General features: G+C 38.5%; 1 protein-coding gene across 1 annotated transcript; it reads right to left on the bottom strand.

Moving 5' to 3' along the window:
* Nucleotides 1-7,026: 7,026 nt before the first annotated feature.
* On the bottom strand, nucleotides 7,027-7,788 carry LOC128736159 (uncharacterized). Its single transcript, XM_053830638.1, has one exon. It carries the CDS (start codon nucleotides 7,786-7,788, stop codon nucleotides 7,027-7,029), a length of 762 nt encoding a protein of 253 aa, XP_053686613.1.
* Between the last annotated feature and the right edge of the window lie 9,107 nt (nucleotides 7,789-16,895).

Raw genomic sequence — 16,895 nt, 5'->3', positions numbered from 1 at the left:
TAACCAAACATGTTATTATGGATTTGTTTTGTCGACTGTAGAATTTAATATTCTCGTTTTAATTGGCTGTCAGTCTATTGATAGTCGAACAGATTTTGTAATCTTTCCAACGTTTCAACTGTTTATTTCAGTCTTCTTCAGGGATTGCTACAATGTGTTACATATTAGGTCTGTCGTAAAATGTTTTTAAGTTATACGTACAATACTGTCTGCTCTTTGTTCGACTATCAATAGACTGACAGCCAATTAAAACGAGAACATGTTATTATGTTGTTCGAGCCCTAGCATTCTAATGGCTATGGCGCAAATATTTCTAAACGGCTTAATCCATAGATTTGACTGCTTCTCTCTGACCGGTCTGATGTTATAAAACTGTTTTAAAGCAATTTTTACAAAAAAAAGTACGTATGATTTTGTAATTTTAATTTACTTGTTTATTAGGAAATTTATTCATAAATTGAAATTTGGACAATTTTGCATAACGCGCCACACTATGCGACAGTGTAAATGAGTGTACGTGCATCATAAACCGCTGCAGAGTTATTAAGGTAAATTGTGCTCAAGGACGGGAATCGTAAGGTAAGTGTGATAGTTCTAACAAAATACGCATTTTAGTCTAATAAAATAAGACACTTGGCATATGAACCGGGGGAGTGTACCTACTGCTTTTGTATTCCATCCGTGTATAGCACGTTTCGCGTACTCGCAGTGTAGTTTTTTGTATTGGCTGTTCTGTGATCATCACACGGATAATTTTTTTATATCTCATTGAAGGTCGGACACAACCAGAGTTTCTCCGAATATAATGTCTTTTCAGCGATTCTTTTAAATAACGAAAAAACAGCAGATCATGATGTTTTCTCTACATATTTCATTTTCTATTAAGTTAGAAGATTACCGTAAGGCAATTTTGTTAATTCGTTTTACCAAGTCGCAAAAATATATTGACTATTTTTTTTACGTTGGTTAATGAAATTTAGCCGAAAGTGCCAAATTTGCATTACAAGTTGCTTAAAATCGTATAAAAACGCATCTTTCATTACAACATCAGTGTATTTGCACCCGAGGTTGTTATAGTTATAGATATTTTAACGAGTGGTGAACTTCCGTGAACCTAGTTTGCTACAAATTGTTTCACGCTTGCAGTACAAAACATTTAGGTAGGAGTAATTTCCGGCGCAGTTAGCTCAGTGATGCAAAAACATCTTCCATACCGTTAATAACTGTAATCACTCGTAAACACGGAAGACCAAGGCAATTACTTGGGATGCTTGCATGGTGATTCTAATTCGACAAGTCTATTTTGATCATTGGCTGAAGTAAAACCGGTAGGTAATTGAATCGATAGGGATCTATGATGTATAACAAACCGCTACTGGAAAGACGTTTTCGCATTACTACTGTAGAGACCTGTAGTGACTGCACGCGAATTTGATGGTCGCGATATATCGACTGGCTAGACTATGTTATATATAGTAGATATCGGAGGGATACAATGGCATAGCATTAAACGCTCATCGTGAGCAAAATAAAAATTAACGCCCTGTTAGTATGGTGTTGATAATCTTTCGTCTCAAAATGCCTCCCATGCTGTGTTGCTGTGGGCCATGTCCCACCCCAACCCGCACTTTTACAAACCTGCAATTTTGTCAAGCAAACTAATTTCTGGACAAACAGGTTCGTTGATGATCTTTCAAGTTTTTAACGTTTTAGCATCAATTTGATGGAAATAATACGTGCATAGGCAGTTTGATGTTGTAAGGAAATGTAACAAAATCCAAATAAAGAACGTGCAAATGTTTCTTTGATTAAATCGTCAGAATTTGATAAATATAGACTTGCTTAGTGAGGTAATAAACACAGCTGGAAACCTAGAAGCTTAATTGGCTTGGATAAATATAGATATGATTCATTATGTTTCATTTGGCGGTTAGTCATTTACATAACATACATAAAGTTTATCTATGGTCTGAATTTGAATTAATTTGGCTTGCCTAGTTTCAAAATCAACTTAAAAAAATATTATAAACTGAACTGAAATTGGACTTAAAATTGGATTTGAATTTGGACTTGGAATTGAAGTTGAAATTTGTGATTTTGCAGTTGAAATTAAATTGGATGGGAGCATGAAATTGTACCTAACAATGAAGTTGACTTGAAACAGGACTTAAAAATTTCTCCAGAACTACCAGGTAACATCGCGCGAAGTCATTTTGCTTTTGATTAAATTTGATATAGAAGGTGGGACACGTGCCCCACTATATCCTAGCCTGGGTACTTGGGTTATATTTGAAAGTAAATATACACCTAAGCAGTTGCTGTCGAAAGAAACTGTTGCCATCTGGGCTACTTTTTTAGTTGCCCTACTAGCACAGTTGTTACAAACTAGTTGTGAGAACCGATATATGACTAATTCTGGTCATAAATAAGTTTATACAACTAGAAATGCTAGAATTGTGCTGCTCGGGTGAGAATAATAAGGATTGTTTAGTCTACCATTTACTTAAAATAATCAAAGGGATATCAGATATTATACTTTATTCTACTTTACAGAAAATATCGAATCCAATTTGACGCAGAATATGATGAAATAGAATTTCTAGTCTTGTAAGTTTCGCACAGTTATTTAGCATAAATTGTTTTTCGTTCTTTTTATCTCAAAATCACTCTGTTACAGATGAACTGCTGTGACGTAGAAAGATGTTCTAGAATGCAAAGGTAAGGATACGAACATAGCGTATAGCAATCCGAAAAGTTATATGCAGTCAATTAAATATTCCAGCGTGAAAAAGGTAAGAAAGCAACAATAGAAGAATACGCCAGAATATTATAACCATTCTGAAATAAATTTAGCACCTATTTTGCAAGTCATTCTGAGGTTGATTTTATAGCTTTCTGTTTAGCTCTGTTGGCTGTTAGCATGATGCTGCCACTGCCGTATTCGCATCAGCACGCGAGCGAAAAGTTCTTCAGCTGAAGAACCATAGTCATTATTCTATGTTAAAGACATGGAGGGTTTCAAGCTGGTGTATAAATCAGCGAATGCTCCTGTATATCAGCTGATCGTGCCACGTGCCGGACGGCTGCTGCGGCTGTCGCTGGCGTGTTGCATCGATGCGACAGCTCACGGTGATACGGACGGATACATTGTTCAGTTCACATGTACAAGCGGAATTAATCGATTCAAGTGGTTTTGGACTACTTAAGATTGACATGTTAATTACGACATGCAATTGAAGTATGCAATTAATTAGTTATGAATCACTGATTTTTAGAATTTATTGGATTCATACGAACAACCTGCTATCTATTTAAGGTTAATCCTTGAGAGCACAAATTTTTTCCTAGTTTACATGATTTTTTTTATTTTTTGCGCGAAATGAATTAAATAAGATAATAAATAATTAAATTAACTATTAAAATATGGTTCCGATTAAATCAGTTTCCGATTATTCCCGATTAAATCTACGTTTTAGTGGATCATCGTTATACGCTATTTTTTCTAAATTTTCTAAAAATGTATTGAGATTTTCCGGTGAAAAATAGTACTTTTTTGAGTACAAATATTTCTCAAGGTGGCAAATGGTTGCAGATCTTAGAACTCACTATCTGATTGTATCTTCAAAAGTTATTGATTATTGACACAAATAGATTTTTAAGCGCTTTTCACAAACAAATCATTATATTTCGACAACCATAAGAGATAGATAGTTACTATATTCAACAGAGTTATTTATTTTAGTATGTTTTATTTTTATTTTATTTTATTTCATTTTACATATATATATATATATATATATATATATATATATATATATATATATATATATATATATAATATTATTATATATATATATATATATATATATATATATATATATATATATATATATATATATATATATATATATATATATCAACAGACACAGTTGCCCTAATGATAAAAGAGTCGTCTTAATATTAAAATAATTTTTGTGCGTTGCACGTTACGGGACAAATGATAGTCGAAAACAGCTGACACTCTGTTGAAAACTTTTTGCAAGCCTATAATCGCACTGTTGGCACCATAGTTAGTTCGTCGGAGCGGTGGACGTAGTGTTGGAACCATCCTTAAAGTTCTGGAGGGGGCGTTTATGTTTATCAACTGGAGGATGTCTGGGCAGTGGATACGGGCTGTTAAAACGTCTGCGACAGTCATTGCATGAGAGGTATCGCGGCGAAGCTGGAGTGTGTCGAGTCGAAGAAGTTGACAACGTTCCTCATAAGGAGTAACCTGCATAGGTTGTCTCCAAGGTAGAAGGCGTAGAGCATATCGAACGAATCTACGTTGGATATTTTCGATCCGTAAGACAGCGTTGTTGTAGTGTGGATTCCACACCGACGAGCAGTATTCGAGAGGAGATCGCACTAATGAGCAGTATAAGGCGGTAAGGCATTGTATGTTTCGGAATTCTCTTGTTATGCGAATAATTAGACCGAGCATTCTAGAGGCTCTATACACAATGAATGACATGTGCTGTTTATAGGTGAGATGGCAGTCCAGTATTACGCCTAGGTCCTTCACGTGATCGACGCGTGGGATCGGGGTTGAATCAAGGCTGTAATCAAAGTTCAGCGGCTGCAGTATCCTGGTGAACGTCACTACGAGCATTTTGATGGGTTGAGTAGCATGCGGTTTAGTTCACACCAATGCGCGAAAATGTTCAATTGTTTCTGGAGGAGATGAGCATCGCCGATGCAGTTGATTTTCGAGAATAACTTCAGGTCGTCTGCAAACGCCAGTCGCGGGCAATCGAGCAAGTTATGTACATCATTAAAATAGAGCAAGAAGACCAGCGTACCCAAATGGCTGCCTTGTGCAATCCCAGACGAGGCGGAGAATGGATCCGAGATCTCCTGGCCGATCCTCACACGGAGAGTTCGTCCTGTCAGATAGGATGTAAACCAGTTCAGCAAGCTCCCACAGAATCCGAGGCGGTCTAGCTTGGCGACGGCAATACGATGGTTGACTTTGTCGAAGGCAGCGGAGAGATCAGTATATATTGCGTCAGTTTGCGAACGTTCAGTGAAGCTATCAGTCACGTAATTAGTGAAACAAAGCAAATTCGTTGCGCAGGATCGCTTTGGGAGGAAACCGTGCTGCTCGTTGGCTAACATTTGTTGGCAATGGAAGAAGATTGGCTCGATGATTACTAACTCGAACAGCTTCGATACAGCACATAAGGCTGATATTCCCCTGTAGTTATCGACTTTTGTTCTATCTCCCTTTTTGAAAACTGGGAACATATAGGCTTGTTTCCATGCTTCAGGAAAACGTCCGCTGGCCAGAGATAGGCGAAACAGATGTGAGATTGGTGCAAGCAAACCGGTTATACAATGTTTTATAAGCATTGCAGGGATTCCGTCGGGGCCGGGAGAAATCGAATGCTTCATTTTGGCAGTTGCAGAGAGTACGACACGGTCGTCGAAATCAATAGATGAGATTGCGCGACCGGTAGGAATAACATTGTTAGCAGCAGTGTCGATTTGACTTGAAGTAAGTGTTTCGTTACAAAAGACGCTAGAGAATTTCGTTGCAAATAGTCTACAGATTGCGGGAGTATTATCTGCCTTCTCCCCGGCAAACTCTAGGATAGTCGGTAAACTGGATTTTTTACGTTGCTGGTTGACAAATTTCCAAAATCGCTTGGGGTCGGATTTCAGTTTAGCTTCCATACGTCTCGTGTAATTGCAGTGACAGCGGCGACTAAGACGTCTATATGCATGGTTCAAATGTTGATAATGTTCACGTAGGTGAAGATTCCCGTTCGCGGAAAGTTTCCGGAAAATACCCCTTTTTACAGTTTTTAGTCGACGTAATTCCGGTGTTTGCCATGGAGGATGTTTAGAAGGCGTGCTGCGTGATTTAGGCACAAAGCGCTCGATTAGCTGGTTCATTAGCAAGGAGAATTCATTGACTGCAATATTAATGTCCTGTTGATGTAAAACCATCGAAGTTTTGTAATGCAAGCAAAAGTCCGTTGTAGTCGGCTTGACGGAAATTGTAACCGGATGGAGGAGGTGTTTCGTGGTAGGTCAGGTCTTTGAGAGTTGTCGAGGGAGAGAACCTGTGGAGGATGGTGAGGTACGAGCATGACTAGAGCGACGGGAGCAATCGTCAACCGAGGAGCAGATTCACTGGCGGAAACGAAGCATAAATCCAAACAGCGTCCATTTTCATTCGCGTTGCAGTTGATTTGAATCAGATTTGAGCAGCTGTAGCCGTCGAGCAGGTCGAGAGCGCAGGTGTGAAATGAAGAATGGTCAGGATCCGGGTAGGTGAAGCCGTTCCGAAAGGCGCGCCAGCAAATGTTAGGAAAATTAAAATCGCCGATAATGACTATTTCATCGCGCGGTTTTGCTTTCGCAGCGATCATCAACACTGAATTGAGATGGGACTCGATCAGCGTTTTGTCACGAGTACAATCGGGTGGAATATAAATGGTGCAAAGATATAAGTTACGGTCCTTTAACTTTATAGATACCCAGACTTGCTCAATGTTGTTCCAAGCTACGTCGTTGACTCTGGATGCTTTCAGGCTACGGCGAACAGCAACAAGCACCCCTCCGCCGGTTTTTTTTTTCGAGCTATTGTGAGGTCCGCGGTCGTAGCGAAAGCCTTCATATTCGTGTCCCAAGAGTTGAGACTGTAGAGTGCGGTCGTCGAGCCAGGTCTCCGTTAACGCGATGATATCGTAGTAACCTTCTGAGATGGCGAGAAAATAATCATCGATGACAGTATTCATCCCGCAGGCATTCTGGTAGTATAACAGCAGTGATTCCTCGAGTGCACTCGACATGCATGAAGTTGATATTGGCCTATCGGGATGAGGTATTTCGGCCGGTGTAAGAGAGGTGACGTTATGGCTGGAACATATTGTAGAGTTTTTACAGATGCCAGTTGTGAATAGAGGAGAATACTTAACTTTGGCGAGAGTCAGATGACTCTCGCTGCCCACTAATAAAGCGTTTGATTTCGATGTAGGACTATTGTCGAAATCTACTGCTTTTCCCTTGATCGAAGTCAAATTTGCGTACTAAAACTCCGGTGGGCCACGTGGAAGCTTCAAGGGCTAAATCCTTAAGTTCATTGGGAACTTCAACGCGGAAGGAAACAAAATTCAATTTCGAAAGGTTAGCATCCTTTTTGACTAGAAGAATGACTTTGGGTGAATTGGTGATAACGAGGCATTCTTGAGTCATTGCGATGATGTCGTCAACTGAGTGGCACGGGTCGAGGCGGCTGAGGTAAATCCAAAATTGATCACGCTCGTCATTGACAGTTTTTATCTCTCGTTGAATGGTTCTAGTGCCGCGTACTGCTGTGGTGGTAGCACGAATTTGAACATCGTCGTCGCGGCGACGCTTGGGAGTTGGTTGATCTTCATAAGGTCGGCTAATAGCAAGTCCCCTGACAGCAGCTGGAGTATGGCCGTGCGGGAAATATTTTTCAATGCGACCCGAGAGATTAGTAACGACATCGTTCAATTTACTGACTGCATCTTTCAGCATATTGATTTCGCCTGCAGTAGATGCTGCGACAGGTTTATGTAACCAATTGTTGAAACTAGAGGCGCAGTCATTACATAGCCAAAACAGATTCTGCTCATAGTTGGCCAATGTTTCCAGGACGGAGCGATACAATCCGGGAATGCAGGTACGGTGGAAAACCGAGCCGCAGTTGCCACGGCAAGCTACTTTCTCGATCCCATTGACGGCGGCACTACAAGTTTTACAATCGGAAGACATCACGCTGTTAAATTGATGCTGGTAACGACGCACGATGAACTCAGATGAAGCAAAAAATCGCCAATACTGGTTAACACTGCGTGTATCACTAATTGTCGCCGAGATGCAACACAGCCAACTTGAACGGCAGATGATTGCTTTGTAACTGATTGGACGCGGGCAGAAACAAAGAGCGTTAAATTAAAGCAAATATCACTTCTACGCGCACGAATTCGACAGTTATTATCAGTTGTAAACAGTGAAACTATCTTTAGATAAGCTTCGAACAAAAAATATCTGGGCAAAAGAACTATTTTACGCCAAAAAAACCGAAAAATAAGCGAGAAAAATAAACGATAACAAACACCATATTCGGCAGTATTTTACAACTTTTATAAAGATATCGTAAATTAAAACTTTTTTTCAATCGCCCAAATGTGTGGAAATATGACCACCCTAATAATGCACACAGATAGAACATTTGAGCAAAACAAGTTTTCCGATCATATCAGTTTTCCAATTATATCAGCCCAATATACACGGAGGGGCTGATATAATCGGAACAATACTGTACAGTATAAGGTATTCCAATGCTGAATTATCTGAAGTCATATTTGGGCATTTTTATAACTTTCACCTGATGGAATCCCTGTCGTTACTGAACCGTTCTGCTACATCTTTAACAAATCTGTCAAGCAATGAAAATTTGCGGGCATTTGGAAGCATTCGTTTATATTCCCGGTATTTGAAAGTGGAGATCGCCGAAGTATCAGGAACTACCGTGGTATTACCATTTTGTCCGCCGCGTCTCATGTACTTGAAACAATCGTGAGCGATGCTTTAATTCGTAGCACTAAACATTACACTTTTTTCAACTAACATGGATTCGTGGCTGGTCGTTCTGTGACGACGAACCTACTAGACTTTACTTCCAAGTACTGATTTAAAAACTGCCTTCGATTGTATCAATCAGCGCATATTGCTTTACAAGTTTACAAGGTACCGTCCCCGTGCACGAATCAATCTGTTGTGCTATAAGGCAGCAACTTATGACTAGTTTTATTCATTTTATCCTTCAACGACGCTACCCATGAAAGAGGCTGCAGATTGGTTTATGCTGACGATTTTAAAATCTAGCTGACTATTCGTTGCATCGAAGATTGTTATCGCCTACAATTTCTTTTGAATAGGGTATTGTCGTCATCGTCGGGCCACTGTTATGGTCGGGCCATCACGATTTTACAGTTTTAGTGACTCATTATATCTATAATACAACCATTGTAAAACTTCTTACTGTGATAACTAACTTTGCACAATATTGTGAGTTTCAATCGTATATTCAAAACACCCGTACTGAATTCAATGACTAAATCTTACATAAAAAGTTTTCCAGGCGCAATGAACTTTTCTTCAAGAAGTAATTCATGAAATGCAATTATCGAGATAAATTTTGAAAATGTGTGAAGTGTGTTGTGCTACACACCGAAGACTATAGAAAAATCCCCTCCAGTAAGGTGTTTGGGAAGGCTAAGGTGAAATACTAGAAAAGCGCTATTTGTAAAGGTCGGGCCACTTGATTAGTTATGGTTGGGCCACCACAATTTTAAGCGCAGAAGCGTAATAATCGCTAGAGAATATTAGTCACGTAAAATGTGATGAAATAAAGCCAAATTAATACGATAAAACCCCAGATTATTGTTGTTTTTTTCGTTGTAGTTGAAGTGTACATACAATGAAAAAAAACAACAAAAATCTGGGGTTTTATCGTATTAATTTTGCTTTATTTCATCACATTTTACATGACTGACGTTCTCTAGCGATTATTGCGCTTCTTCGCTTAAAATTGTGGTGGCCCAACCAAGGCCCAAAAGGCGATTGTAGCAACATTGATTTTACAAGATCGTCAAACTTTCGCAAAAATGTAATTGTCCACGGAATTCATTCTTTTCATGTCTCTATATAGAATTTCAATACATATGTCTTAGATTTTCTGCGGTGGCCCAACCTGTACAACATGGCCCGACTATGACAACATTTTTTGTCTTCACGTAAATACCTTTAACTTTTTTATTTTTTAAGCAATCAGTTCAAAACTTTCCGAGAAAATATACCTTATTCTTAGACCTTTGTAACTATATTTATTGGTTTCCTAAATTCCTTTTGAAACGAAAGTTATGGGCGAATTCCAAAACGTGGCCCAACCACGACGGCACTCCCCTACATTTGTAGACTGGTGGCAAAGTGAATAACTTGACTATCAGCGTCTCTAAATGCGAGCTTATGACATTCAAAAAGTTCGAACAATACTTTGAATTTGGTGAATCTTTGCATAAATTTAATCGAATGATTACGAGCTCTAGCTTATTACAACGTAGTTCATTGGGAGCGCCCAGTTAGCTCCGGGGTATGATGCTGGCCTAACAAACTTTGCACTAGGATCTTTGCACTAGCCCCGTAATTTTCCTGTTAACCTTTACGTCCCCGACATCAAACATGAAGGTACTTTTAGTTACAGTTTTGGCTCTATCTCCACGGATTTTCAATCGATTTTTATGCAACTAGTCTTAAAAGAACCACATTAAATTGGCTTTAATAAAAAAAATATGCTGGTAAATTGTATTTTAAATGGTAATTTTAAGTCATAAGTAGCAGATGAAATAAAACTAGAAATCTGCTGGCAGTAAAGAGCTCGCGTTGAAAAATCCTTTCGTTTGATACCCCATTTGCCATATTTTCGAAGAGAATTCCAAATGACCACTTTTGAGCTCCGGTAGAACCGATAACGGATGTTCCGAAGTGTGGGGCGTAAGCCAGGGCTCTACAGGATAGTGTAAAAGTCATAATTAGTGACTACAAATAAAATGGATAACTTTTGCGCAGTCAATTAAGCAGATTTCTAGTTTTATTTCATCTGCTACTTATGACGTCAAAAAAAAATTCCACCGCGATCTGGAACATCTCCGGGAAAATGAAACTATAATTTACCAGCATATTTTTTTTATTGAAGGCCAATCTAATGTGGTTCTTTTAAGACTAGTTGCATAAAAATTGATTGAAAATCAGTGGAGATAGAGCCAAAAGTGTAACTGAAAGTACGTTAATTTTTGATATCGGGGACGTAAAGGTTAACCGCGTGCAGAGTCTGTCGATAAAGAAGGGTCAAGTTCTGAAGGGCGTTTATACCCATGGCTTTGCTTTTCATTGACATGCTAGATGAATTGTAAAAGAAAATAAAGAAAGTAACTTTGTACATTGATTCATGTTCGAAAATGCGTTGAAATAATTTTGGTCAACTTATCAAACCGAATATGTATATATATTTTTGGTGTTCAGTTTCAACTTTTATTTTTTCGAAAGAATGTTCTGCAACATGATTGCTGATACTTTCATTGAACAAATGACGAACACGAATCAGAAGAGAATTGATTGTTTATCTGCGAATATTTGTCAACGAATCTCACTTTTCAGACTTCACACCTATCTCATCGATATTTATAAAACAGATCACGACTATAGTCTATGGAGCATAATATGAAACCACTGAAAATTAATTCGATCCTTCACAAGATTAGTTACTAATACTTAAACTCAAACAAAGCTTAAACTAAAGTATGACATTTGGTGAACTGAATTGCACAATAAATTTACACATTTACTTACAGATGTGATTTTGAGCAAAAAATTGCAACCGGCAGTGAAAACTTTCCTTACAATTCTTCTCAATTACTCATAAACTACAATTTGTCGCTTCGATAGTATATGCTGGGATAGTTTATAACATTAAGCACAATACAGAACACGAACACGGATTGAATCAAGCCTTGAATGTACACAATCGTGATGAGCTTATATCGTAGGTACCGGATCGCGAAAACCGCGCCTCTGTGATAGCAGTCAGGAACGAACCGTACCGGGCGCGCGCTCCGTAGAGAATAAGTACGTTTGATTAGCGTCTCGGGAACAGAACAGAACAGAACAGAATTCCGCCGCTATCGTCATGTACCTAGCGAGATGCTAACAAATCAAGACATTTTTATTGAATACCTGGTCACCATGGACGATGAGTGCCGGGAGAATGAATCAGCTCCTCTCACATGCTTTGTTGTAAAGCTTTGCCGGGGCTAACCATGTAGAGCCTTGTTCTATTCCTCAATCTAGAGAAGAGCATGTTAATTGATCGCGGTAGAAACAATTTTCCTCATTCATTCACCACGGTTTCTGGCCAGGTAGACCATAGGAGCAATATTTAAATTCAATGACCGCAGAAAACCGTAATGGAAGCATGGGCGAGGATGCTGCGCAAGGATGATCATCATTTTTCTCCCGGGCGCGCAATGTAAACGCTACAAACGGTTGTGAGTTTATTCCTGCGCCACAATATAATTAGTGTTATTGATCTCTCTGCAAGTGTGGTTGCTTCATAAAGGGCGGCTATTGTGTCTGTATAGATGCATGCATTGAATTCTTCGACTAGCAACCAGTTCTTAAAACAATTATTAACCTCGCTGTACATTAAAGTTCTTGTTCTAAGAAGCACCTAGCTACGGTGTTTTTTTTTTTCCATGTGTGGACTCATTACTGCGACCAGTATAGTTGATCTATTGTAATATCGCCCGGGTGTTTGCTGTATGACCTGCACTGCATTTCTTTTTGCTATAATCGCTATTGAGTGAGCGATATGCTTATTTTAAATTGTATGCGTGCTTGCGTGTATTGGGGTTTACCCTTCCTTCAAAGCTTGATCTACTTTACCCACTTATTTCTCACTGCCAGCACTATCCCATATTATAGCCGTCCCTGGCGAGGACTCAATCGTACCTCTGACCAGTACACTTAACTATAGGAGGGACATTTGCACTGTCAAGAGGCTTCAGAGGATAAATATAGAATTCAGCACGAAGGAAGGGTAAATGGAGAGGCCTGAGAATAAACCCATGCTAAAGTCACTTGACATCGAATGGCTTGATTCTACTAAGATTCGAACCGACGACCACTCGCTTGTCAAAGCAGACTCGGTAACCTTGCGGCTACGGAGCCCCCCGCTACGGTGTTATTTTATTATGAAGTAATCACTCGTGTTATAATGGGACAAGTTTTTCAATCTTTAATTGAATTCACTGAATGTGTTTTTGTAAGAGTTGAAGATCAATATCGTTTATTGTAAAAACTGAACGTACCGTTCTATTTCGTAGTAAAGAAGTGAATGAATGATTTCGGTTTTTGTTATTATCATTTAATTATGATGATTTTTCATTCTGCTTTGGAAGAATCGGTTGATGTACATGATCTACACGAAACCATTAGTATCGTATTATTTTTTTGCAAATAAGAGGGATTCAATTCAACTGACAAAAATGGTTTGATTGGATATTTAGAGTAAAGTTTATAAAAATCTACAATTATATCATTTTTGTGCAAACTTGCGTAACGGTTCACCGAATTCCAAATAGTTTTCAATAGCGGAGAAAGTTTGAATGCCGCCGGTTTTTGGTTCGTGGCATTTCGAAGGTGGTCCGGTCAATTCTCATTGGAGTCGAGGTAGCGCTGCGACGCACGAAAAGGAACAGAATTTTCGGTAAATCGAACACGCCGGTTGATATTTCGAGGTAATGATAATAAGCCAGTTTTGCCAGCACACATAGCAAGAATACAATATCTTTAAAGTAGGCAATGTTTTAAAACGAAGTAAAATGTCATTTCTGACTGTTCTTTCCTTTCGAGGGGTACTCGGATTTGCTTACTTATGTGTCCATGTCCGTCGGTCCGGCAGAACTAAGGGATGAAATCAGAGATCTCCTCTGCTGACGGTTACTCGCCATGGCTTTTACCTGTTTCCAGGACAGGTTCTTCGTCCCATGACGCATTCAAGATCCGCGTTGTTTGAGCCAATCTTCGCGTTGTAGTCTCCCAAATGGATTTGGATGTCCTCTTTCGGGATTTTCTCAACCACCCCAGCTGGTTGTAGAAACTCTCTCTCTCCTGTAGGTCGGCAGCTTCAATTGGTGCATAGCAGTGGATTGCTGTAAGGTTTCTAACCCGTCTCCTAAATTTGGGAACGATTATTCTTTCGTTTATCAATTCCCACTTCTTCAGAGCCTCATGTGCTCCTGGGCTCAGTAGGAACTCAACTCCTCTTTCTCGAATAGCATTTTCACCTCGTATGCCAGACTAGAGCAACTTGTTCGGATGATGTCTTGTGCTCACCAGTGGACCGACCAGTGGACCTCGCTCAGCTCCAACTTTCCAAGGTTCAGGCTGCTAACGTCCCTTGCAAGTTGAACCAGCTTGCCCTACTGGGCAAGGGTCAGTATATTCCATGTTTTCATGCTAAAGGTTGTTGCCAATAATTCAGATTGATTTCTTCTTTCATTTTCATTAACTTTTTTGTTTTCGGGTACAGTAAGTTGTTAAACCTAAGGTCCCAATCCCTCTGACGGGGCTGCCATCTTAAGGTGGGCAAGAGCCACTGTGCTTCCTTCTCTATTAGCGTATGACAACCGAGGTTGCGTACCCCAGCCGGTAGGTAGGGGTAGGAGTTAGTGAATAGAGGTTATGGAATGCACATGTTCACCCTTTGCCAGGGGTACTCGGATAAACTGTTGGAAATGTAAAAAAAATTAAATGGGACATATTAAAACTGACTAAATCCTACACAATTGAAGGATCTATTTTTTTTTAGCACAAAAATGATCAAGAGACGCACCATCATGTGGATTTGCAGTAATCATCTTCTCCAAACTTGAATATTTGAAATCAAAGAATAATACACATTTGCTCGGAAAAATAATTTTATTCCACCCAGCGTTTCCTTTCTTTTTATTTATTTCCTTATTTCAATTGATACTTTTCGGTGAAATTGATATAGAGATATTTATTTATAGTTTACGTTTCTGTTTACTCAACTCGGCCTTCATCAGAAAAATTTAAATTCTTTGACACACAATATAACTACACACCTGAAACAAAAATAACAAGGAATGAAAAAAGTTAAGCCTAGTAATACATGAGTATTAAATAAGTGTGCCAAAATTGGTAACGGTGCAATAGTTTTCAGAAAGTATTATTAAAAAAAGAAATAAAAAATGAATATTATTGAAACGCGTTTAATTTTATTAGTTCTATACGTTGCAAGTGCACGGTCTCGAAATAGCGATATATTGGAACTATTAACATTTAGAATTAAATTCAGAACAGATGATTATTAACGATTAAACATTTGCCTAAAAAAGATTGTGCCCACTGTGCTATGTTTACATAGCAAGTTTCTTGTTGAGTTGAAAGAAGCAGTTTCACGAAGCATCCCGAGCGAGCACGTGGTTGACCCGACCGAGCACATGGTGCCAAGCTTCGTGTCTCGTAGTTATTCGCTTCGGCATTCGTGTTGAACTGAAATTACCAGCGTTCGTTTTGTTTTCTTTGTGTATACATTTTTCTACCAGCTGTTTTCTTGTCATTTTTGTTGTGCCTTCTGTCAGGCTTAGGCTGAGGCCGATGACGACTCATCTCGCCGTTTTCTTGCCATTATGAATGGTGCTGTTTGACTATTTTAGTCACTGAACAATCTGAAGCAACGACATCACTTACTTCTATCAACGCACGGTATAATTAGAAGTCAAAGGGTGTTGTATAGTATTTTCGGCATGGTTCTAATTATTGGGCCTACTCTATTTTCGTATTACCTTTAGCTGAAGAACCAAAATTCATCACCACGAAACAAATGTATAGGGGAATGTCTCCGGTTATGAAACAGGTTTTGTTTTTTGGTCATAGCTTTTGAACGGATTAGTTACTTTCATACCTTTTTAAAACATTTGAAAGATTGAAGACTTACGAATGTTTTTGCTAAAGATAGAATATATTTTTTGCTTGAAACAAAAAAGTTATAGCGAAATTGGGAGACATAGAATTTTTTGACCATAAACAAAGTGGCCCCGGTTGTGAAACACTTCGGAGAATCCATAAAAGAAAACAACAATAAAGAAGAAAATAAAGAAATATGAAATGAAAATAAAATATTACATTCATTTATTAACGGAAAACATCTTAAATGCAAAGTAATTCATCAGTTTCTTAATTTAATCATCTAAATCTAAATTGTAATCTGTATGTAAAACCTGGAAGTTCGAGATCTCAAATATTCGGATTTGGCTCCCATGTGCCTGAAAAGTGTCTTAAAAATGTTTGTGATCATTAAAGTATTCAATTATCGTTTTTCTGCATTTTTCATAACCGGAGAACTTCACTGTTTCACAACCGGGGCGAACGACGAGTTTGTAAGAATTTATGTAAAATTTTTTGAATAAATTATTTAACTTTTTTTTTTTTTTTTTTTTTAATTCTATATTAGAGAGGTTTTCAGCCTGCGGCTGGTTCGCCTCTTAATTATTTAACTTAAAATTTGACTGTGTAATGAAATAGAGGTCCAAAACTCAGGTTATATGCATTTTACTGCCTTTTTCTATATTATTTGATAGACAAAAAAATCAATCCCAAAATATTCCAAAAAAACTTTTTCGGGCAAGTTCTTCAAACACATTTCCTACAAAACATTCTAAAAGCTGTATTTTGATTGTTGTTTGCTCAAAAGGTAGATCACAATGAGACGAGCCGTTGGTAGTAATCTGGTAGTGCTAGTTTAATAAACACGTCAAAAACGATGGGTGTTTCACAACCGGGGCCGTTTCACAACAGGGGACAATCCCCTATACTTGTATTGGTAAGAATTAGTGATGATTTTCCCCCTAGGCTGCGGAGAACAGATGTGTAGGCTCAAAATAGAAACAGGCTGAGGAACTAGTGCCGCAACCCTATTTGTTTACTCAAGAATTGTCACGTTCTTGCAAATTAGTTATAATTGAGCAGTCCCCTAAATAAGGTGGCGGGTTGTTCTGCACATAAATGGGACAAAAATGACCAACATTTTTGAAAAAATCACTATTTTTATTTCAGATTACGATTCTACACACTCCACTCCGAATCTCCGCTTATTTTTATACTAGTTTTGCAATGATCCGACCACGTGAAGTGAATGAAACCAAACAAGAATTTATCAATGAATTTACGTTCTAAAATAAAAATGTGTATTTTACGATGCTTGGTTTTACAATTATGATAAGCGATGGCCGAGA

The sequence above is a fragment of the Sabethes cyaneus genome, chromosome 2 (assembly GCF_943734655.1).
Source record: "Sabethes cyaneus chromosome 2, idSabCyanKW18_F2, whole genome shotgun sequence".
Taxonomy (NCBI): Eukaryota; Metazoa; Arthropoda; class Insecta; order Diptera; family Culicidae; genus Sabethes; species Sabethes cyaneus.
Note: the sequence above shows the minus strand (reverse complement) of the source record. Positions and strands in the feature narration are given on the sequence as shown.

What these genes read in the sequence shown, in the direction of transcription:
- LOC128736159 (XM_053830638.1), bottom strand. Translation starts at nt 7,788, where the DNA reads ATGTCTTCCGATTGTAAAACTTGTAGTGCCGCCGTCAATGGGATCGAG.